At 46.3% G+C, this 24,644-nt stretch overlaps 2 protein-coding genes across 3 annotated transcripts; both read left to right on the plus strand.

Annotated features, from left to right (window-relative positions):
• The first annotated feature begins 666 nt into the window (after window positions 1–666).
• On the plus strand, window positions 667–22,495 carry TAT (tyrosine aminotransferase). The gene is made up of 12 exons (XM_066557560.1): window positions 667–3,148; window positions 3,328–3,432; window positions 4,188–4,255; window positions 4,638–4,796; window positions 5,020–5,158; window positions 5,675–5,727; window positions 6,096–6,248; window positions 7,150–7,278; window positions 7,718–7,801; window positions 9,364–9,462; window positions 10,200–10,440; window positions 22,481–22,495. Exons 1-11 carry the CDS (start codon window positions 2,914–2,916, stop codon window positions 10,341–10,343), a joined length of 1,368 nt encoding a protein of 455 aa, XP_066413657.1. The 5' UTR covers window positions 667–2,913; the 3' UTR covers window positions 10,344–10,440; window positions 22,481–22,495.
• On the plus strand, window positions 10,394–24,187 carry CHST4 (carbohydrate sulfotransferase 4). 2 transcript variants are annotated; one of them, XM_066557562.1, is made up of 2 exons: window positions 10,394–10,440; window positions 22,481–24,187. In XM_066557562.1, exon 2 carries the CDS (start codon window positions 22,494–22,496, stop codon window positions 23,670–23,672), a length of 1,179 nt encoding a protein of 392 aa, XP_066413659.1. In that variant the 5' UTR covers window positions 10,394–10,440; window positions 22,481–22,493; the 3' UTR covers window positions 23,673–24,187. The 2 variants fall into 2 exon arrangements, with proteins under 2 accessions (XP_066413659.1, XP_066413660.1); XM_066557563.1 differs by lacking the exon at window positions 10,394–10,440 and adding an exon at window positions 13,021–13,078.
• The last annotated feature ends 457 nt before the right edge of the window (window positions 24,188–24,644 follow it).

Here is a 24,644-nt window from a genome sequence, read left to right on the forward strand (position 1 = left end):
AAGTGCCCATTGCAATAGTGTGGTCGACACAGGTCATGGCTCCCCAGCAGTGTCAGCCCAGCTACAGCAGTGAGGGAAGGGGCTACTCATGTCACCTGGGGAGCTGCAGCCTTACTCATGGTTGTGTAGTGAGCATGGGTTGAATGCAAGGTCCTTTGTCCTCCAACTCCAGTGCAGGTATAAACAGGTAAAATACACAGTGACCACTGGCCTCTGCACTGAAGGCATCAGCAGTGTGTTTGCTCGAAGGTTGGCAAGTCCCTCTTGTCCCTGAGCAACTCTTCAGTCTCTGGCCATTTGCTGCCATGGCAATACGGGAAGACTTGGAGCAGCCCTTGAAAGGTAAGGAAGAGTGCAGATGTCTCTCATTTATCCTAGCCATGGAGGAATTGAGGCAGGAAGTCATAGGTTCACATCACTTAGCAAAAGTGGCCTTCTGGGAATGGTATCATCTGTGGTTTGCAATACCATCAAAGAGGGAAGAATTGCCTAATTTCTGCTGGCTGCCAGAATTATGAGTTTACTTGGGTCTTGCAGCAACCAAAAAAAAAAAACGAAAAAAACCAAACCAACAAAACAAAAAAAAAAACAAAAAAAACCAAAAAAAACCAAAAAACAAAACAAAAAAAAAAAAAAACCCAAAAAAAAAACCAAAAAAACCCCCTCCAAACCAATGACAACTTGAGCTTACTTTAATCCTTCAGGTCCTGGTGCCTCCAAAGCACTGGCTAGGGAAATGCTTTCTTCCCTTTAGTTTATTGAGGAAGATACCTTCCAATTGTAATCAATTGTAATGAAGCCACAAACTGGTGTTTGTCAGCTGGTGCGCTGGGATCCCAGAAATTCTTAGGTCAGGACAGACTGATGGTGTCCTCAAGCTTTACGGTCCATCAATCCACTCTCAGTGATTTACAAGGTGCTAGTACTGGAATACCTGGACTCTGCAGATTTGCCCCCAGCAGTGTTTGCAGACTGAGGAAAGTGGTGACAAAGGATGGCAGCCTAGGCATGCCAGGAAGCCAAGCTGTGTCCTTAGGCTGCCTCCAGAAAGAGTTAATGCAGAGCCATGTTCCAGGTGTTTGAAGTGACTACAATTGCAAAGGGGAGGAGAGGTCATTTTTGGGTGGAGAGAGCAGCCCTCTCTGTGGGCCAATGGCTAAATGATTCAGTCTCAACGCCCAGTTTTGGGGATTATTTCATGGGCAAAAATTCACAGGACTTTCCTCTCAAGGGGATTTGTCCTGGATGAAAACTAGGGACTGGACCCCCAGGCTTGTTGGTGTCTTCCTGTCTGTGCTGTAGAAGGTAAGGTGCTGTGTTCTGGTGCCTTGTTTCTTTCAGGTGGGTAGTGGGGAGTTCTTCCCTGGCTGCCTACACTGAAGGTATCTATTGTGCCTGTGTCTACAGTTCCCCTTTCTAGAAGAGCCATATTTCAGGGTGGTGTAAGGGCTCTGCTAGGATAGACTGTGTATTTGGGACACAGCCCAGCTGTCGAATTGAGATATGTGGCTCATTTCTAGACTCAGTTTTTTGTGCAGCCCTGCTGGATATTTCTTCAGCTGACTTTCTTCTGGTGGAAAGGAAATGCAGAAGGTTTCAGCAGAAAAGCTGAAGTCTTGCTTTGTGACCCTGTTAGATCAGCCTGGGTTGTTATAAATGGCCTAATAATGCATTGCTGGTAGAGTAACTGCAGCAGCATGGGGCATCTCTAGGTGCAAACTTCACTGAAACAGTGAGAAATTTGTTCAGATAGCAAATCCTGTCTGAACCAAGTAACACTACAGCCCTCCTGGCTCAGTCTCTGCATCAAGGAAGGGGAAGCTGTGCTCTATCTGCGAGTGTGGGGCTATGCAACTACCATCAGGAAAGGGCCACTGTTTACTGACTTGCTTTTCAGTGGAGCAGAGAAATAGGACAGAATAGGAAGCATAAGCAGTTTGTGGCAGGATTACAAGGGAGTGTGCCAGTATTAGGAAGAACAGACTTTGTGGCTCAGGAGGTCTGCCTCTTCTGTGGCCCATCCCTGAGCTGCAGGTGGAAATCCCTGAGTCATCATCAGTTTGTAAGTTAGGCTTTTTCTGCCTGATCTAGCTTGTGTTCTGGGTATAACATGCTGGGATGTGTAAGTCGCTTTTGTGTCCATTTTTGGGCCTTGGAGGCAGCTGTCCTCTGCTGTGCCTTGCTTTTTACTCAGGTTGAACTACAGACTCTTTGGGGCACTGCCTCCTGGATTTCCCTCTTGGCCATACCAGTCTTGCTCCATTTCCTAAGCATTGCCTTTTGCTCTAGGCTCTCTGGGCTGGGCTGTTCTCTGCTGACAGAAGTAAGTGTCTAACCTCTATCCTGCCACTGCCCAGTGCATCCTGATAACATTGAAGAAGAACTACCTTCTTGGCATCTGATATTTGATTTGTAGTGCTGCATTTCTGTCTGTAGACTGGAGGATCATACTGCATATGAACCCACATAGTGGGCCAGCCCTTGTGTTTGCAGGTTGAGGTGTACAAGTTGATAGCTGTGGGTGACCTGGTCCTTCTGTCAGTGGACTATTGAATCTGCAGTCATGCAGTGACTACAACATGCTGCTAATTCTTGGCTTCTGGCTTTAGCGGGGCTTTTTCCTCCTCAGTGCAGGAGGCACATGCTAGGCACAGGTACAGCTAACACACAGAAGTGCCTTAATCTTTCCCACTGTATTGCTCTCTCACTTATGCATGGGGTTTCACTACATCCTAGCACCAAATAGGGCCCTACTTGCTGCTGCTGCGTTGTCCATAGGCAGTAAGTAGTGTCTACGGCTTTTGGAAGTTTTACTTATGGGCTGCATCCCCAAATGCATCTCCAGACAAGATTCCTTGTTTGACATGTGTTAACTAAACCCAGGAAATTCACTTTGCACTGACAGCTCTCAGGATGGACTCGTACCTGATCCAAGTGAATGGCCACGGAGATCATGCCCCTGTGTTAGATGTTCATCTCAAGAACACTGGGAACACCATATCACCAGGGAAGGTGAAGAGTCGGAAGCCAAGATGGGCTGTCAGGGCTTCTGAAATGTCAAAGAAGACTTTCAATCCCATCCGAGCCATTGTAGACAGCATGAAGGTGGAACCCAACCCAAAGAAAGCCATGATCTCCTTATCCTTAGGTGAGCATAGTCCTGTGGCTGAAGCCTCCAGGTATTTGGATCAACTGTGTGGCTGACAGATGACAGGGCTCTCAAGCACAAAGTTTGTGTGAACACCAAGGGATAGGTCAGACAACCACACAGCTCTGTGCCTGTCACAGATCAGCGAGAACTTTACTGTTTTTTCAATCTTTGAAAAGGAGACCCGACGGTCTTTGGAAACCTTCCCACAAATGATGAGGTCACACGGGCTGTGAAGGAGGTTTTGGACTCAGGACAGTACAATGGTTATGCTCCATCTGTTGGTAAGTTGACAAAGCTCATCCTGTGAGAGTTGGATGAAGTCATATGCCAGGTCCTATCCCCCAGCAGGTATATGGAGCCCACAGACATCTTTCCATTAGCACCCTACAGCTGTCCTCACCAACAGTCACATGAACACACAGGTATGTGTATCCCCCAGATACACCTGTGTGCTCTCTCCTGTGTGGGTTGTTTGAGGCCTGGAGATCCTGCAGAAGCTGTTTGCTGCCCCAGCCATTGGGGCAGACAGGATATCAAGAACCTAGAAGAGCTTGGGTACTGTGTGTCCCTGCCATGGGTTATAGCCAAGCTCCTTTCTGATCTGCCTTAACCAGGAGTTCTCTTGGGCTCCCTGACTTCACTGACACCATGAGCCTTGTTTGAAGTTAGTGCCAAAAGCATGTACAGAGCATAGATCTGGCATAGAGTGGCATCACTAAACAATGAAAGCCTCTGGCTCAGAAAACTCTCTGGCTACCTTCCACTCTGCTCCTGTCAGTTCTGTCCCTGGGACATACTGGGGTCTGAGTTTGCCTCCCTGCCCAAGGTTTGTCCCTGCTCTTGGCCATCCTGGCCCAGCCTTGGGGCTGCATGGTGCTTGGCCTGAGGTAGGACAGTCTCTGCCACCAAATGGCCTTTCCCCAGCTGGGCAGCAGCTGTGAGCCTTGTACTGGTAAGAAGAAAAAAACAGTACTGGTAACAAGAAGGAAAGAATCTGTAAAAACCTCCTTTCCATGTCTGACTCATCTTTCCTCAGGCTACCATTCCTGCCGGGAAGCTGTGGCTGCATACTACAACTGCCCGGAGGCACCACTGAAGGCCCAGGTACTGGTGCCCAGCCAAGGCACTCCCACTGCAGTGCAGACAGGGTGCTGCTGCCTGCAGACCATGGGGCATGGGGGCCCTACCCCAGCTCTCCCTGCCTGCCCAGTTATGGGACTAAAGGCTAGTCAAATCACCTTGTCCCAAGGTGGCCTCCTGCTGCTCTCATCCTTTCCTGGAGCCCTTCACCTCCACCCTCCCCAGGAGGAGATTTTTTCTTTTCACCAGCTGAAGTTTCCCTGCTTTCAGTCAGGCCTTGGCACTGTCTTTTTTGGCTGAGCAGCTTTCCCTGGCAGAGCTGAGCCTGGATGTTATGTCACTCCTGTGTGTCTGGAGTACTTCAGAGTGGTTGTGCTTCCCACTGACCTCTCTGTGCTCTTTGCAGGATGTCATCTTAACAAGTGGCTGCAGCCAGGCCATAGAGCTTGCCTTGGCAGTGCTGGCCAACCCAGGCCAGAACATTCTGGTGCCACGGCCTGGCTTCTCCCTCTACAAGACTCTGGCATTGTCTTTGGGGATAGAGGTCAAACTCTATAATCTCTTGGTAAGTAGTGGCAGGCCTGGAAGGGGCAGCCCTGACATTTCTCCTCTCAGAAATACCCTGGCTCTGCCTGGGAAGTGGCAGAGTAACCCTAGGTACCCTGGCACACCTGACCTTGTGTGGCAAGGGAAGGTGACATGAGTCACCTGGGTGCCCTGGCACAACTGACCTTGTGTGGCAAGTCCAGTTCCTCAGCTTTTACTTCCCTTTCTCTTCACTTCACTAGCCAGAGAAGGCCTGGGAAATTGATTTGGAGCACTTGGAGTCTTTGGTGGATGAGAAAACAGCTTGCCTCATTGTGAACAACCCATCAAACCCCTGTGGCTCTGTGTTCAGCAAGAGCCACCTCCAGGAGATCCTGTCAGGTGAGCCTGCCTGTGTGTTTCTGGGGCCTGGGGCATGGTTGCAGTCTCGTGTCTGCCCCCATTGCTCGTGTCTCAATCACTGCAGCACCATGGCCAAAGGCTTTGCTTCTGACTGACTCCACCTCAGGAATGAGGGCTTGCTCAGTGTGGAGGTGCTGTCTTATCTAGTCAAGAACATGCAGATCATGTGTCTTCCTCAAGAGCTCTGTGTGACTTGGACTGCTCATTTCTCCCCTCTGGCTCTGCACTGGGGGTGTTCACAGGAGCCCTGTGCTTCCTTGTCCTGACAGGGAGGGCTGTGCTGCCAATCCCCACCAACTGGAGCACAACTAGGCTCAGTCAGGGCAGGGATCTCCATGGTCAGGCTCTCCAAATGAGCAGTCTGTAGGAGGAAGATAGGGACCCTGTGCCCTGAGACAGAGCTTCCCTCAGAGCTCTGCCAGGCTTTGCAGCAAAGGGCAAGTCTGTTCCCATGGAGGATGCAGGTGGCCAGGCTGAATGCCCTCTCTTCCACAGTGGCATCAAGACAGTGTGTGCCCATCCTGGCTGATGAGATCTACGGAGACATGGTGAGCATACCCTACAGTCCTTTCCACTCGCAATGCTGCCTGTCCCTTTTGATGTACTAATCCTTGGCCTTGGCAGCCGGGTCTCTAGAGGTGAGGGACAGCTCCACTTCCCTGAGCCTGGGTCCATGCCTGGAGCTCCCAGTCCTTTGGGGCACAGTCTTAGGGGAACCTCTCATGTCCAGCTCCCTTCCACTTCCCGAACAGCTTGCTTTTATGCCTGTGCACTTACCATGTTCATACTTTGAAGCTGTGAGTTTTCACCATTGGTTTCCCATTGCTTCCCTGCATCCCTTCTTGCTAAGCCTCATGCTCACACCCATGCTCACAGTAGGAGGCAGGGACAGCCCTAACACAGTCTCTGGTCATAGGTATTCGCTGACTGCAAGTATGAACCCATTGCAACTCTCAGCACCAATGTGCCAGTCTTGTCCTGCGGTGGCTTGGCAAAGCGATGGCTAGTCCCTGGCTGGCGGATGGGCTGGATCCTAATTCATGACAGGAGAGACATCTTTGGTAATGAGGTGAGAACCAATGTGTTGCTGTCATGGCAACAGACTTGCAGAGTCTTCAGTATGTGGATCACCAGGTCTTTAACTGATACAGGCAGGTACTGCTCTTTTGCTCTCATGTAGGTGTCACCCAATCGTGCTTACCTGCTTTTCTGCCCCTCTTTCATGTCCCTTCCTTACTGCATCTGCTCCCAGACATGGTCTTCTACCCACATCTACACTGTAACTCACTCTGTCTCTGCTGCTCATTAATATATGCCTTGTCCTTTTTCTGTGCTTCTAACTTCTCAGAGAGCTCCAGTGTGCACTGAAAGTATTGCATGGCTTATCAGGCATGTGGAGTCCATGTGTGGTGTCTATGTGGTCTTACATGGTTTCTCTTAAAAGTAAGAACAAAGCACCTTGCAGTGCTGCCAGTACTTTATCTGGCTATTTTTCAGCAGTGTTACAAGGACAACCATCTACTGCAGTGACCTTTCCACCTAGAAGGCTCTCTGCAGAGGAAGAGGGAGAAGAGAGGACCAAATGAGTGAGCAGAAAAGCTAATATTGATTGTCCTTACCTGGCTTTGAAAGTGTGGATTGTGGGCACAAACCAAAGAGAAATGCAAAGTTGTATTTGGAACAGCTCTGGCTTTATTTGTATTATCTATATTCCAGCCTGGTTTGAGTCAGATTGGGAAGCTCCAAAAGTTGTCTCTGTTGGCATTTCAATCTGCAATGGAGGGACAGAGAATGACACTGTAAATAGTCTGCTAAACCTGACATATAGTCAAACAAATGTTCTTTAGTACTTTGTATGCTCACTGAAGAGAAGGGTGTGAACAGCTGTAGAAATACAGGAAGTGAGCCTTGGAGCTGTTCCTTTCCTTTAGGGAAGCATCATCTAAGCTGCAAAAGCTATGTTTTCTCAGATCAGGGACGGCCTTCTAAGACTGAGTCAGAGGATCCTAGGACCCTGTACAATTGTCCAAGGAGCACTGGAGCGTATCTTGCACCGAACACCACCTGAGTTCTATCACAACACCCTAAGCATCCTCAAGGTAAACGGGCTGTTATAGATCAAGAAGGGCTGTTCACAAATTGTTTGGAGGGAGTCCTTTCTCTCTAGTTCATCATTCTTCCTCTCCTCCTCCCCACTTGGAGGTGCAGTTTTGTCTGTGATTAGGATGACCCAACAGATCAAATTCCAGCAGGAGACATTGTAATGGGCATAAATAATGACTGTGATAATGTTCAGGCAGCCTACCTCTGCAGCTGTAGCTGCCATCAGGGGATGGAGTTTGGCACTGACTTTCTGAGATCAGCTCAGTAACACCTGCTGCACTCAAGGCCATGATCTCCCATACTGTTTGCATTTGTTGTCCCTTTATTTACAGTAGGCAAACCTGTTCATAGTCCCAGTCCAGAGTTTGGCTTCCAATCATTTACCTGTTTTCTGGAATTTCTCCTGTTTTGAAATTTCTCCTTCTTGCTTTTCAGTCTAATGCTGACCTTTGTTATGCTGCCTTATCAGCTATCCCTGGCCTTCAGCCTGTCAGGCCTGCTGGAGCCATGTACCTTATGGTAAGTGAGGATTGCCAACACTCACACTAGGTCTGGTTGCCAGAGCTAGTCAATGTTTCAGATTGGTACTTGCCACCAGGTCTCCATTAGTGTGCATTTTCAAATTGCCTTGTGCAGTAAATGCATCCCTTGGTCACCTTAGAAGGCCAGGATATGCTGTTCACTGCTCACAGAGCAGAGGCCAGTGCACTTAACCCACTTGCTTCCGCACAGAACTCCATGACTTTTCAAGACAAGGCTGTTTCACCTGGATATGAAGCCTGCTGGCAATTAGAAGCCCCTATTATAAAACAAGGCAGAATATCATACCTCCTGTAGAAGATGAAGCCTTCTTCATACTAGCATGCCTGTCTTCTGCCTGTGGTGTTGCCTTTTCTTCTGCCTTTTCCTATGCCTGTTTGCTTTAAAGTTCATAAATTGCTGAAATTTCCTTTTTCATCTCATCAAGCTCAATTGAGAAATTTATGACACTTTGACACATTTGAATTTTTTTTTTCCTTTTATTTTGTTCCATTTCATAATGTCTCCAGTTTTTCATTCACTCTTAAAATGTGGACTCAGAACTGGACAATACTGCAGTATATGTCTCACTCATTTCTATAGAAAAATCCTTATCACTTGACCCTGTTTCAAATTTTACTCAGAGCTACACAGGTCATTTTGCTTATGCTTTTTAGGTAGAGGCACAGCTCTCAGATTCTTTCACATTTATTGTATTTCTGCAGTGGCTGGCCGTCTATTTCTAATTAAATCACGTGTTTATTTTTATTTTCTACTAGCTCTTTCAGAACTTATGTATGCAAAGTATCTCTCAAATTACCTGTTTAAGAATATTTTCATGAGATTTTAAAAATCTTCTTTGGTTGTAAAGGTCAGTCTGGATGAGGCCCTGAACAAGCTGATCTAGTGGGTGGCAGCCGTGCCCGTAGTGGAAGCATTGAACTAAATGAGCTTAAAGGTCCCTTCCAATCCAAACCATTCTGAGATTCTATAAACAAATGGCCAGAATAGCACTGTCTTTATGTAAGAGATGGACAGCTGCCTTATTTCCAAATACAAAAAAGAAATATTTATTGAAGATTTTACCATTTTCATGTCATTTTACCAATTATATCATCCTACACGGATTTATTTTGTTCATAATATTCTAGACCTTGCTATATTTCTTTTTATTTTAAACCAAAGCATTAAGTTTTTTTCTTTCATGACAGGATTATTAATGCATATTGAGTTCTCTACCAAGCTTTGTCTCGATGTCTTATTTATTCCTTTTTACTTCTAATTGGTTACCATGTCTTTTCTATCAGTTTTTTTTTTTTTTTAATTGAAGCAGCATTAACTGAAATTCCATCTTTAGGTAGTTAATGAAGGCTTTTTCAGAAGCCCAGGTTTTGGTTTTTTTATATGTTTCTCTCTTGCATCCCAGGCAGCCCAAATCATAAGCAAAAATTGAGGGCAGACAGTTGCTCTTGACTGGGAAGTCACTGGGCCATATGTGTAAACAAGGACACTGTAGATAGTTTTGGTGCCCTTGATTGCCATGTTACATCCCTCTGCTGCAGGTTGAGATAGAGATGGAGCATTTTCCGGAGTTTGAGAATGATGTGGAGTTCACTGAGCGACTCATCTCGGAGCAGTCTGTGTTCTGCTTGCCAGCCACGGTGAGCCTAACACTGAGAGCCCCAAGGAGCTGCAAGGTTAAAGCAGGGTGGGAGAAACTGTAGGGGTTTGCATTCCTGAGCTCTGAGGACAAGCTGGGAGTTGTGTATGCAAGTGTCCATAGTAATGTAATAGTGTGTAGGAGCTTGCTGTCAGCTACCCGTGCTATGTGTGGCAGTCTCTGGCTCTCTGACAGCCCTCAGTCAGGCTGCCAGGATCTTCCCAACTCCAGACTTGCCCAGTATTTCTCAACCTGGCAGAGCTGTATCCCTGAAATCCATATACCCCACACTTCCTTGCTGAAGGTGCTCCCTCAGAGGAGTGCTCCCACCTGTGTTCCTTTCCTCAGTCTGTTTCCAGTCCTTCACCCCTCCAGACACAGGGAAGGCTGAGAACATCTGTGCCTTGCATTCACTTCCAGCATTGAATATGGACAGGGCCTTAAATATTCTCCAGCCCTCTCCTTCACTAACTCCTTTCAGCCCATTCCCTGCACAGTCTGGTCTGCACAGTTCACACACAGTTCCTCTGGCCTGTCCCCCTCACAGCATCATGTCTAGACTGATGGAGATGGGAGATTTGCTTGGAACAGGAAAAACGGTCTAAGGCACCAAGAACCAAGCCCTCCTCTTCTACACTGGCTGTATTCATGTGCTGATGCAGCTCATGGTGCCAAGGCAGGGCTCTAAAACTGGCACTATCCCAGGTAATCTGCCAGCTTCATCTTTTCTCATTTCAGTGCTTTGAGTACCCAAACTTCTTCCGCGTAGTGACCACCGTGCCTGAGGAGATGATCTTGGAGGCCTGCAGTCGCATTCAGGAGTTCTGTGAGATGCACTACCAGGGTGCTGAGGGGGCCCAGGATCTGGAGTGTGACAAGTAGCTACAGCTGGCCCCCTGCCTCTGTCAGGCTAGACCTTGTATGAGGCAGCAGCTGGGCAGGCAAGGCTGCTTCCAGCCAGCCCCACCTCTCCCTGCCTGTAAGCAGCCACTGTCCTGTTGCTTCACTTTTTGTGCTCCACAGATGACCCAGCATTATGGAAAGAGAAAGACACTTCTCTCTCCTCCTCCACTAGAGCTTGCACATCCTCTTGCTTCCAGTCCCCCATGTCTCTGTAGACTCAGCATCTGTGCCCTGTGTTGGTCTGTGCTACCTGTGAACCAGCTGCAAGCAGGGGCAAAAGGTTGTTCCTGGGTTGGGCCCTGTGGCAAGGGCCCAGTTGGCCTGTGGCTCCTGTGTTGGCCACACTTCCCCTTGGGGACAGGAGAAGGCTGCTGTCCTGGAGGATAAGAGAAAAGTACCCACCTCTCACTTCCCTGTGTTACCTTAGGAGGCCAGAGCTCTTTATACTGAGCCCTTTGTGTGATAAAGGGAGTAAGTTATTGTAACTTTTTTATTAATAAAAATTCTGACATGGCAGTCCTGCACTGTCCTACTGTTGTGCTAGGTTAGGCTTGGTCACTGTTTCGGTCACCTTTGCTCACCTCATGGTATTGCAGTGCACCAGGCATGTGCCTGCATGCCCAGAGCCATCCTGTGTGCCAGCGGGGATATGGTGGGAGTGATTCAGACCCCCAAAGAAACCCACCAACCCTTAGAGCAGAATGGGCCCTGAAAGCTTGACACCAACTGGAGCCAGCCCCTCCTGCCCTGATGATGTTGGCAGCTTGCTGTGGCAGCCTGTCCACTCCCCACAGAACAGTCATGTCTGCACCTTCTCCTTGGCCCTCACAGCCTCCCCCAGTGTGGACCCCAGCAGAGCAGTGAGTGCTGTGCTTGCTGCTGCCAGCCATGCCTAAATACTCAAGGCTTGGCATGCCTTTCCTGCTGTAGTGGTGAATCATGGGGTGGCACCCCACGGCTCATACTATATGTGGTGTTTGTGACATGCCAGTGGTACCAGGGTTACTGATTGCTGAATACGTCAGCTCCATAAAGTAATAAGGAACTGGTGGCCTGTTGTCTGTTTATTCAGTGGAAATGGGAGGAGATGATAATGCCCATTGCAACACGTGTTCTGGTCAGATGTTCAGGTGAGATGTTCCATTTCTGGAACTATCAGAGAGGCAACTTGTGGAGTGCCTTACATTGCCACCTGCAGCTCTGTTCATGTGTCCTCCCACAGGGTTGGGATGCACAGGTCAACCCTGCTTCCCCAGTGACAGGAGCCAGCTCTAGATTACACCTGTCCAGTCCTGCCAGGTTCCATAATGGTCTCTTTATCTCCCCTTACCTTGCCCAGTACAAAGTCTGGGTACCAGTACTCCATTAGAGGGGAGGGCTAAATGAGAAAGATAGCAGTGTATGGAAAAGTCTTTGACATATCAGCTGGGTGTCCATGCTACATCTTTTCCTTTCACAGAAAGCAATCCCAGAACAAAAAGAGAGGGAAGCTGGGGCTATGAGTGAATGGTGCACAGCTTCAGAGATTTCATGCCATTAGACCTTCAAATAGAGCCGAATAACCAGAACCGCTTAAGAAAAGACATTGACAAGTAACAAGCAGGGTGGTGTATGAAGGGTCTGTTGGACCAGGAGACCTTTACAGCATGATGTTGCTGCATTGTTATGCCATCTTGAACCTACTACAGCTTTCATGTACCATCTGCTTCCTTCAACTCTTCTCCCTGTACCTTAGGTTCTGTGGCTTTAATTCCCATTACTAATAAACCGATCCTGGTTTTAGAGAAAGCTGATCCTTTGAGATCACTCTTCCTTCAGGAACCCCTTTTCTTTCAGAAAAAAAAAAAGATGTCTGTTAATATGCAAATATTCTGCAATAATTAACACAATCATGTTTCTTTTTGACCCAGCCCCATTTGACTGAGAAGGCTGAGAGAGCCAGAGACATAGGCATATATATATATCATAAATCTCAGGATATCTTGATTTCTCAAAGCCACATCCTCCATTGTCATCTTTTGTAAACATATCCTTTTGACCACACCTAGGTTTTCCCTGAGGCAATAGCAAACTAGCATTAAACCACAAATGTGCTAGTATCATTTTTCAGGTATTATACTCACAGATGCTTTGCGTCACAGTGTGGACATAGGTTAGAGCACCCTGCCAGCCATACAAACTAGCCTAAGTTGGAGTTTGGAGGTACTCTGTGCCAAAGGAAACCCCTGCAGCATTGAGACCAAGGAAGAAGTCAAGACAGATCTGAAGCTGCTCTTTGGAGGTGCTCAGACAAGATCTGCAGAGCTTTAGCAGAGCTGCCCAGTGGCCTTATAACTGATTGTGGGAAAATAAGGGAAGATTGGCAAGGAGGATTGTAAATACACTCAAGTGTCTTGCAGGTGAAGTGTAGAAAACCACATATATTATACTAATTGTTGTTTAGTCTTGTGTGTTTGGTAAGTGGTACATCTGTCTTTATATAACATAGGCCTGTGCTAGACTTAGAATCACCCTATTGAACATGCTTGGCATTCCTGCTTTGCTGTGGTAAAGATCAAATCTCAATGGTAAACTGTGCCTGCAATAATCCCTGATATACATGTGAAAACAGCAGGTTTGGTGATCCTTGAGCATGGACTAGACTCCACAGTGCTGGCATCCCTGTTTGTATGTCTCTGCCTGGGTCCTGCTTTGAGGATTCCCTGGTTGGTGAGGTAATGGAAATAAATTTACTGTGCATTTCATCTGTGTTTTTGTGGTTGTTACTGCATGCTGCCTGTGCCGGCTCACACACCCATCCACAGCCATCCTCCCTGTCTTAGCTGGGGACCAGCAGTGCTATACCCTGGCACAGGCTTGCATTGTGTGTCTGCCCTTTTCTGTGCTGTCTGGGCTGGCCATGTTTAGGATTAGGGTGATTTACTTCAGATATGGGGACCTAGGCAAGGAGGCAGCCTCATGCCTAGGGCTCTCTTTGGGAAATTAAGGAGCTTCTCAGCTTTAAGTGTACTAGTCCGCAGCTTCCAAAGGGGCTGGCAGTAGGTTCAATCCTGACAGGGAAACCGGCACTGCAGGCAAGCTGGGATAAATTGCACCTGCCAGCAATGAGATCATCAGTTCCCCCAGGTTTTAGGAATCTCAGTGTAGCCTGGCTCCTGGCACTGGCCTCACCCACTCCCTCTTCCAGTAGCCCTTACTGCCTTCAGCTGGTCTGTAGACCAAAGGGGAGGTCCCTCAGGGTCTTCCTGCCTTGGGGACATGGCCTTTGGCTGCAAGAGCCTGTCTACACTAGCCTGTTCTCTACCATCATGTAGCCATGCTGTGGCCAGCAGTGGAAAGATGTGGTTTTCACTGATTTGGACCAAGGATGGTTCCAAGGAAGCAGTCTGGGGGATGATCGTGGAGGCCCTGGTGAATCAGAGCCCAGCCTTTCCGGGAGCTCAGGTAAGGCCTGAGCAGTGCATGGCAGTGGAAGCCCAAGGGGAGGTGTCTGTGAAAAACTTTGTTATGTGAGGCCTAGCACATAACCTTGTTCTCCTGGGGCATGCTGCTTTGTCAGGGGCCAAAGGAGCTGACCTGCTCTGGTGGCATTACCCACCAGAGGCACAGGTTTCCACAAGCATGAGAAGTGGCCAGGAAGAGACCGTGGATGTGAGAGGAGGTAGTAGCAGTGGGCTGGGAGACAGTACTTTCTCGAGGTGAATGGGAGGGATTTTGTAAACCAGACTGTGAGAGTGTAGAGGAGCTCCGCAGGAGAAGGAAGGCTTAGCATGGTCAAAGTCATACCATTGACAGGACAGCCACACAAGACACATCCTCAGCAGGGTTCCAGTAGCTAGAAGGCACCTACCAAGCCAGCTAAACTTAAAAACCAGTCACAACAAGATTGAGTCTGTGTGTTCTACACTAGCCTTCAGCCTTGGTCCCTAGCACTGGGGAGAGCCCCCTGAAGGGCAGAAGCACTGGAATCTTCCTCATGGTTTGGCTGTCTGGCATGGGCTCTTACAGTGCTGGGAGCCCAGATCAATACCAGCCCTTTGCTTTGTCATATATTGTCTTTGTTTTCCTTATTTGTCTTGGGTCAGTGTTCCCTGAAGCTTTGCCAAAGCAAAGAGGTGTTGTCAATGACTCTGAATGAGTTATTTCCTGGATACCTGACAGAAATAGTTGGTGCTAGCACAGGGTCTTCTGCACTCCAGCGCATTGCATGGGCTATGCATGCTTCAGGTCTGTTTGTTGCTGTTGTTTCTCTCCACTCTAAACTAGCTGTTCTGCTCCCCCTTCAGTTCCTGTGCTGATTTCCAGTTTTAGACTGCCTATGTACATAAAGAAGGCAGAAGCTGACCAGTGAAATTAATTCAAAAGTTGAATAGATTTATTTTTTTCTTACTATTTTTCCCATTTCTGTAATGTGTTGGTTAAGTATTATGTGACCTCCTTCTTTCTCTCGTGTTTTCCTGTTCCCCCACCACTTGATATTAGAGTGCTGCATTACAATGAAGGCAAGAAATGATACTGCAACTGTGTAAGGGCAAGAGAGGGAGAAGGTCAGCCACTATCCTTGCTCTTGCCTGACACAACTTTGGGTTCTTGTGTGCCAATTCAGACAAGTCTATTTATCTCAAACTGCCTCTAAATAAAAATATAACTTTAAAACTTACTTCAAACACAAGAAAAAAGCCACAGGCGCATCAGCCTGTCCTTGCTGCCATATAGGACACCATATCAATAATTTGTCTCATTTTTCGTCGTTCTGGAAGGCATATGGGGCAACATCTGCTCTAGCTCAGAAAGAACTTGCTCTGACTGGAATTTAACATAGGCATTGCACCTCTGCTCCTATGCATTCTCCAGCTTCTCTCACTGCTGCATTCTTTCCATCCTCTATGAATGATGACTTCTAAAGCAACCAGGGCGACTGTATACAGCATCCCTACCAAAAAAGACTCTTTTCTGAAAGCAGAATTCTGTTCTGTTGCCTTCATCCCATTGAAAGTAGTGAGAAATTGATATAGAGACTTTTTTTTTTATAGGTTACTGTCAAGTTTGTTTACTGCAATGAGCAGGGTTTTTCCTGTGCATTTCAAACCACAATATAGCAGTACTCAAATCCACTGATCAGCACAGGAGACCATGCATGGCCCTTGTGTGAACAGCAACATTGCAGCTTTGTGTCATACTCAGTGACATTGCAGAACCATAAATTTTCAGTTTCCTCTACAGCTTCAGAAGTGTAAGCTAGAAAACAACTGAAATCCCTCTGCTTTGAAAGGGAAACATTCACCAATGCATAATCACAGCATTGACTCTTACAGCGGCTCCCCAGCATCATACCTTTGAGATGCAGAAAATGTGAACTATCCCATCACACACCTGAAAGTGATAGAGATTTTGGCAGCATGATTACCATGAGCTGCTTTACATATCAGCCTGGTATGAGTTGTGTTCTTCAGGGCATATAACAGCAGATATTAAAGACTTTTATAGGTTGAAGCCTGCAAATAGGGAGAAATTACTCCTGTGTCTTGATTTAAAAAATTGTGACTATACCAAATACAGTTTTTATTGTAGGTCCATGGCAGAGGAAAGTAGTTCCCACAACATGCAGCTAAATGTACCCATATTACCAGGAAATCCTGTTGCTGTCAAAAGTATCTTAAGTTCAAAACAAGACTGGAAAAGTGAATAGAAAAACGTCTAGGTGATATAAAATGCAAAGACAAGCTTGATCTGAACTAATTTTAGACAGCTTCTGTCTACTGACAGACAACACTCTCCACTCTTGTCACAGCCAAGAGAAAGAAACAGGATTTTCCAGGGCATCACTCACTAGCTTATTTTTAACATCTGCATTCAGAGAGGTGAATCGTGTACTCCAGATCCCTGGCTTCAGGGAGGAAATGTTTTTCTTGTTCTCTTCTCTAGGCATCTCCTCTAGATGATGGCAGAAGACAGGGCACGGGGTTAGTCAAGCCTTAGAGCTGAATCAGGTTTCACTGCCATAGGTATGCCTGGCTCTCTTATCAGCTGTCAAAAACGTGCTCTCAGGTAGGGAGGCATCTCCAGTGTAAGCACTGTGGAGTTAAACTCTAGTCTACACCATTTGCATTACTCCTCAGCCTACTTTTGTTGCTTCTGCACTGGGTCAGGTGTGATCTGTTTATGCATGCTTGGGAGCACAGTACATGTTGCTCACTTCAGGGTGTAAGAAATACAGAGTGTGATTGCATGGGCAGTTCACAGAGATCACTAGTCTCTGAGTCCACAGAGTGAGGGTAGAAAATAGAAATGTGTAATTCCCTGGACGTACTGTAACAGGCCTTTGTTTTTCCTGTGCTGAGGAGCCCAGAGCTGGATGCAGTATTCCAGGTGGGATCTTGCCAGAACAGAGTAGAGGGGAAGAATCTCCTCCTTCATCCTGCAGCCCATGCTGTTGGTGACACACAGCCCAGAACATGACTGGTTTCTGGGCTGTTAGCACACATTGCTGCCTCATGTGAAACTTCTTGTCCGCCAACACCCCCAAAGACCTTCTTCTTAGAGCTGATATCAATCCATTTTCCACATGGCCTGTATTTGTGCTTGGGATTACTCCAACCCCATACGCTTCTGCTTTGCATCATAAAGCTTTTGAGTTAGACATATGGTGAGCGTGTTGTTTGTTTCCAGGAGCCAGAGGTTTCATCCTTCAAGTGTCACAATGTGCAGGTCTCAGGAAATACAGTGTGCCAGACTAGTTTGTCCTCCCAAATCTCAAATCCAAGGAAGAGCATATTCTCCTCCTCTGTGCAACTGCTCATACTACAGAGGATGCCCTGTGGAAAGCCCAGACAAATAACTGGGACATGGCATATATACAAGTAGAAAAATCTGTTCAACCCTTTGACAAGATGACTGCACGGTAGTATTCAGTGCTGTCATAAAGCCTACATATTGATGCCAAGGGATCAGCATTTCTTGGGCAAACTACATACAGCTGGAACAGAAGTTTTGATCCATCTTTGTTTTCTGCAACTGTTAGACAGGGAGAAATAATCCTTCAGGAAGAGCCACTCAAGTGGTGTGGTCTTTACAAAGATTTTCTAACACCAAATGACGTACAGGTAAATCCTGTGTGTCAGTGCAGAGCATGGGAACGCATAACAGAAGTCCAGATTGCACCAAACATTGCATGGTCCTCCACAGGGCCCTACCTGGACCACTGCCAGCTTCTCACCTTGTTTCCCAGCCCAGGGTTACCAGGGCTTGACCATCTGTGTTTGCAATGCAACAAATGAAAGGGAACATGACCTGCCCCATTCAGATTGTTCCTCCTGCTGGAAGCACCAGCCTTGCCCAGATTTTTTCTTTTGCTGTCTCCTATACTCTCCTTGCCCTGAGAGCAGCAATGAGGTCATTGGGAACACAAAGAGGACACCATTAAGAGGTCTAGATGTCTCCAGACTGTGTGACAGAATCTATGAGATCTGGAATAGGAATGACCCAAAACAACTGTCCCTGTGTGTAAGTATTTCTCTTGAGCCCAGTGCTGCCCTGCTTCGCTACCTTACCTGGCACAGTCCCATTGCAACTCCAGCGCCCTTGTGAATCATTAACAGGCCAAGTCCAGCTGCTCCTTTCACAGCTTCTCCTTTCACACAGTTTTCTTTCCCAGCCCACAAATGTTTAATTCAAGCAAGGTACAGATAGAGAAGAGTAAAAAAGATTTCATGTGAATCTGCATCTGCTGACATGACAAGCAGCCAGAGCAATAGTAGGAAAGTATGCCCTATCTCTGCACTCATGGTGGGCAAGCTGGTCCTCTTTGCAACTTGTTTGTCCTTTGCTCTGACATGCTACAGACATCCCTGTTCCTGCTCTTACAGGCAGCAGTCTTTTTTGGGGCTTGTAATAGGAGTTTAAAGTATCTCTCAGTCTCCTTCATGAACTTTCTGGCCCTGTTCCTTTACTAGCAGCGCCTGGTCATTCACATCCCTGCAAGAAACTGCCATTTCCGTACCTTTTGCTTAGTGCAGTGTGGAGTTTTCTAGTTTAAGGCTGGTCAAAGTAGGCGGGCAGTGTAGAGCAGTCAGTCTTAGAGCTGGGATGTACACAAAGAGGACGGGAAGGGGCAGGCACAGGTGTAGGTAGGAGCTAAGTACACGTGTATACGAGACCCCAGCATGAAGACAGAGCGCCTGTGCATGAATGCACTGTTTGTGTGACTGCCTGGAGGCGTGTGTACCACAGCAGCGAACGTGTGTGAGGGCAACTTTGCTTGAATCAGGTCTGGTGGTGCTTCACAAGGACTTGTTAAGGTGAGATTTTCAACCATTTCTTGGTATCTAGTGTAGATGCTCTTGATGCCAGCAAATTGTGACAATTTTCTGCAGACAGAAGCTGTGGGTCTGGTTTAGAGGGTAATTTCTCAGTGCCCTTGCTCAGCTTCTCCCACTAGTGACAGTCATGCCAGCTGCTCACCCCTGAATGGGCAGACGACTTCTAATTCTGCAGAAACCGACCAGGCCAAATTGAAGCAGCATTTGAAAAAACTGTGAGCAACCATCAGTGCCATCAAAGACCAGTGACAGGAGCTTCTCTGGTGCCAGATCCTCTTTGCTACACTGGGGCCGCTACAGCAGTGGGGAGCCTGTACATGTCTGGAGAAGTCCCTCAGACTGGCTGAACACTCAGCATTGGTTTGCACAGCACAAGGTGGTTTTGGGCTGTAACTGTCTCACACCTGCCAGAGACATGCACATATTCAATAAATTCCCTGTAATCTGGGGATATGGTGCCTAATGCTGAGTGCTTTTCATGGGTACATTTCCCTTGGGCTGCTTGCTGCTTTCTTTAACACTTGCTCTTTGCCAGGATCAAGCTTTTCCAAGGTCCCTATGTGTTTCTGGAAAAGTCTAAGTCTCTGCTTTTTTTTTTTTTTTTTTTTTTTTTTTTGGAACAAGCTGCTCAGGCAGTATTTTAATACCTTTGCTGTGGGAGACATTAACATGTTGACACTGGATTGTTGTACTTTTTGATAGTTTCTATATTGCATCCTTTGTGCCCTGAGATTCTTCCATTTCTTTCTGCTTTCAGCCAAATCTTGGCTCTTCTCTGTTAGCACACACACTGCTAACAGTGTGCTTTTCTTGTTCTGCAGCTGAGATTGTCTCAATTATTCTGGGCTGATCTTATACTTGCCAGCTCTGTGAGAACTTCATATTTTCACTTTTGCAATATGAAATTAATTCTATCACTGGTGACTGTGGATGTTTGCTGTAGAAAAAATGTAGTTAAGCTTAAGACCTTAGTTTAGAAACATCCCAGCTGCCATGATTGAGAAATACAGTGGTGAAAAATAAGGTTATATAATTAGTATTTCTCTCATATTAGGGAATGTATGATATGTAGTATAGTATGATGCTGCTCTTTCCTTCCTCTTCATCAGGCACACAATTCACTTCAGTCCTTCTACGCTCTGTGGAACAGACTTGTGATGGCAACAATTATTGCTGCTTCTTATATGAGTGAAGAAGCTGTTAAAACTGTGGTCTCACATGAGGTCATCTGCTGCTTTCTACTTTTGTCACAAAAGCAGTCACTTTTGATAGAACATCCAGCTATCACACCCTGGGATAAAAGTATACTCTTGTTTCCTGAAAAAAAACCTGATTTCATTCTCATACCCGGGAAATTCACATGTAGGTTTCCAAAGAAACAACTATTTCTGTGGTTTTAAATCTGCCTGTGTATCTACCTTCATGCCATGTCTGCTCAACAGAATTTTTCTCAATTAATAGCTTCTGGCTATATTCCAGGAACTCTGTCAGGAGTTAGAATAACAATATTAATGGTGCCAGATGGAAGTGATATCATCAAAGTTCATTTGGAAGCCAGGACTTTTGGTAAACACTGCTTGTATTCATTTGGAAGGAAGAAACTGATATATCACTTATTTTCACAACGGTCTTTGTTTGCAGCTCTTCCTAGGGTTGGTCCAAATAGCAACCTGATTCAGCTCCTTGTCAGACCTGAACACTACAGGCCATTTGTGTAACCAAAAAGAATCAGAGGGCTTCTTGTCCAGGAGACAGGAATGATGTGGTCCCTCTCTAAATGCACAGCCCCATCCTTGCCAGACATTACTAAAGTAAAATTCATATTGTGGTAGCACCTGGTGGCAACAACCAGAATTACCCATCAGGCTGGGTATTTTCCTTACTCCAAGAAATTATAATTGCTGCCTTATAAACCCTAAGCTCAACACAAATGCACAGCAGGTTACTAAGATAAAAAAGCCAGTTTATGCATGTATTTTGGAGGCACAGATTAGTACTGCTCATCATTGGTTAGCAGCAGTGACTGTATGTGAAAATCTAAAACATCAGTACTAGAGGAACTGAAATCATGAGAGGAGGCACCCCTGTGCAAATTAGTCTGAAAGCTTTGCTGCAGAGGAAAATTGAGGTAGGGCATAAGGAGGAGGTTAGGGAAACTTTGGGAACATTCAAAATTACTGTGGACCCAGATGGCATGGCAAGCATGTAGTAGGGAGGCAATGTCTGCATTGCAGCTGAGTTATTTTATACCTCTGCTGCTTGAGTAGGGGGGCTGCTGCTCGGCATGGGAATAGTTGCTTGGGTCTCATGTAATATGGACCGCACAAAAGGAGTGTATGAAGCTGTAAGGGCCTGGGCTCGGATGCTGCTCTGTATGGGATTAACATCTTGCCCTAAAAGCCCTGCTCTCTCTGTCCTGTCTTGCTGTGCATCATCCAGAAGGACTGACCATGACTAGGAAACAGAAAAGTTTTTTCAGTTTTAGTTCACCTTAGAAAATACAAAGCAGCTGCACTAGCAAGAGAGGTCTGTCTCCCCTGTGGCACAGCTAAACTGACAAACCTGGCAGATGGTGATGGGAAGCACTCCATCCTGCCTGGGCTTCAGTGCTGCACAAGGAGCCTGTCCCCAGGTGCAGCCCATGCTGCAGGATACCCAACCTGTATTTGAGGCACAGTCAGGCACAGCTGGGTAACAGAAAGAGAGCACACAAGCCAGGAGTAATAGGCAAAGTGTCCTTTAATGTATTTTTTAAAAAAATAATTAATTCTTTCTGCCTCAGATCTCATCTTCAGTGGTGTATTTCCTCCAGATTACTGTGCCAGCTGGTATTCAGGTTATGAATTGTTTCTGTGGTATTTTCATGCCATGTCCCCAATGGCATGTAAGTTTTTAGACACTTTCCAATAATTCAGTTCATCTTCCACAGGCAGAAGAGAGGTTTAGTGTATGAAACAAGGACCCAGCTTTGGGCAGACCTTTGAGTTCAACTAGCACATTCTTTTGTATGTCTTCTCATAAAAGACCAATAGGATGAGTGGGCTGGGAAGGAGGGATAGCAAGTGACAGTCTTTAAAAAGGAGTTAGGCTAAGAAGGGGGTTATTGGGGCGGGTAAGCAGTTAAACATGCCTACACAAAGATGGGTCTTTCTAGCAAAATTGCCTACAAAGCTCTGTCTGGTGGAGATACTGTTCTTGGATTTATTACAGTGCCAAGCTTCTTCCTTTGGTAACAATAAATGTGTGGTGACAATAAATGTTTCCTGAAATTTCAAAAGGAGTATAATCAAAACAAAAGGAAACCTACGTTGTATGTTTACAGCATTTTGGCATAAAAATAATTGTAAATATTAGTCAGAGTAAGGTGTTTAAAAGTAAAATGTGGAACTGTTGAATTCTGAACACCTCAGCAAAAAGGGAAGGTTTGCATTTTTCCTTCATAAAAATTGCCAGGATCATTTGCAGGGATTATGCACATTAAGTACACATTTGTCTGTGCCGACTTCAGTGCACTCAACTAGCTGTTAAACTTTGATAAAAGTACAGACAAGCTTTTCACTATCTTCTAAGACTGTATTAGAGTGGCTTCCTGACAGACAATGGTTTTGCTGCAGAAAACCTTCAGCCCTGCAGTACTTATGTCCTTTGCAAAGACACCTTGTGTGGTGGTTGTCACAGCGTCACTAGTAGTGTGGCAGCTTTCAAAAATCTTGTGCCTGCAGAGGGATGCACAGGAGCCTGATGTACCACATCTTGCCTTTTTCATCATGTGATGCTGAACTTCCTCTGTCTCTGCAGGTCCCCTGCAATCATGGTGAAGTCTAGAAGAGTGCAGGTGCTCCTGATTCTGGTAGTTCTGTCCTTCCTTCTTATCCACTTCCTACCCTGCAGCAACGATGCCCATATGGAGGAAAAACCTTCTCCTGTCCACATCCTCATTCTCTCCTCCTGGCGGTCAGGATCCTCCTTCACTGGACAAATTTTCAGCCAGCACCCCAGTGTCTTCTACCTGATGGAGCCTGCATGGCACGTGTGGGTTAAGATGTACCAGAACAGTGCCAAAGTCTTACACATGGCAGTGCGGGACTTAGTCAGGTCAGTCTTTCTGTGTGACATGTCTGTGTTTGATGCTTACATGTCTAGCCAGAAGAAAAAGTCTGATTTATTTCAGTGGGAGACTAGCCGAGCCTTGTGCTCCCCACCTGCCTGTGACTCATTCAGTCGCAGTGACATAATCACTGCAGGGAATTGCAAAACCATCTGTGGCAAGTACCCATTCAGCAAGGTGGAGGAAGCTTGTAAAACCTATAGCCATGTTGCCATCAAGGAAGTTAGGTTCTTTGACCTGAAAGTTCTCTATCCCCTTCTCACCGATCCATCCCTGAACCTCAAAATCATTCACTTGGTACGTGATCCTCGGGCTGTGTTCAGGTCCCGAGAGAATACAATGGCAGACCTGAAACGCGACAGTAACATTGTTGTGGGGTCTTGGAAGACAAAGGGAGAAATGGGGCCCTACAACACAATGCAGGTAATCTGCAAAAGCCACGTTGAGATATACAAGGCAGGAAGTCAGGCTGCTCCAAGCTTCCTGAAAGACCGGTATCTGCTGGTTCGCTATGAAGACATTGTCAGAGACCCCCTAGCAAGGGCTGCTGAGATGTACAGGTTTGCAGAACTCCATTTCACACCAGAGCTTCAGAAGTGGGTCCACAACATCACCCATGGAAAAGGTGATGGAGCACAGGCCTTTGATATTGGGTCGAGAGATGCACTGAGAGTATCCCAGGCCTGGAGAAACACACTTCCCTTCCAGAAAATAGAAAAAGTGCAAAATGTGTGCAAAGATGCAATGGATTTGCTGGGCTACCGGCTTGTTCAGTCTGAAGAAGAGCAGAAAAATATGTCTCTGGATCTTTTGTTTGCCCAGAACTCCTCTGAGTATCAAATTTTGAAGGCAGAAAAGCTGGTCTCTGCATCTACTTTCTGAAGGCTGCAGAGTGCTGAACTATTCACTAGAGCCAAGGAGGACAGAGGTGCAGGCATAGAAGTGTAGGAGCATGCGTGGATGCAAGAACAAGTGGTACAAGAACCCTGACTACATTCAGGAGAGCTCTCAGCAGCACAGGGTCACTCTCCAAGACCCCTGGAGATACAGCCACAATGGAGGCTAAAGTAATGCAAGTTTGTTTTCCAAATTAATTATGTTTAGGTTGGAGCACACAGAATGCCAAAGGAGTAGGACCAGATGGCAGAAGCTCAAACCCCCCACAGACCACGGCTGAAGACTAGAGAAACCACATGGAGCAATTGCACCGCCAAGGAGGAGGAAATATAAAAGGAAGCTGAATAAAGAAAACATTGCTTGACATGCTGCCATGCAGGATACGTAGTGCCAGAAAAGACGCAGGGATGACCAGACATTTGGTTTCTGGAAAGATGTTGGGCTTTGGTTTGATTTTGTGTTGGGTTTTTTGTTTTGTGGGTCTTGGGGTTTTGGTTGTTTTTGTGGTTTGTTTTTTTTTTTTTTGTTTTTTGTTGTTTGGTTTTTTTTAATAGTTGCATTTTCAAGTCCAGTTTTCCTTTTGCTCCATTTGCTCCACTTGCCTGAGTATCCAGCCTTGGTGGCAAAGGTGGGGAAATGTTTGTGTTCACTTACTGTATAATGGGAAAATGGATTAAACCAGCTAATGCTGAAAATAAAAACTCCTGGGTTTTCGTGTGGAAAACCATTTCTGTGATTATGTGAATCCATTTATTTTTTAGCTGAAATAATTCTGTCTTCTAGCTTTCAAACCCAAGAACAGTTGTTTTCCTGGGAATTCCCACAGTCCACATGGGTGGCAGAAGAATTCATGCTAAGGTTGAGATCCTAAAGACAAGGTAAAGACATAGATTTCATTGGCATAAATACCAAAACTGAGAAGACAGGTTAATGGGAGTGGATTGAAGAAACCAAGAG

Source organism: Molothrus aeneus, chromosome 11 (genome assembly GCF_037042795.1).
Source record: "Molothrus aeneus isolate 106 chromosome 11, BPBGC_Maene_1.0, whole genome shotgun sequence".
NCBI lineage: Eukaryota > Metazoa > Chordata > Aves > Passeriformes > Icteridae > Molothrus > Molothrus aeneus.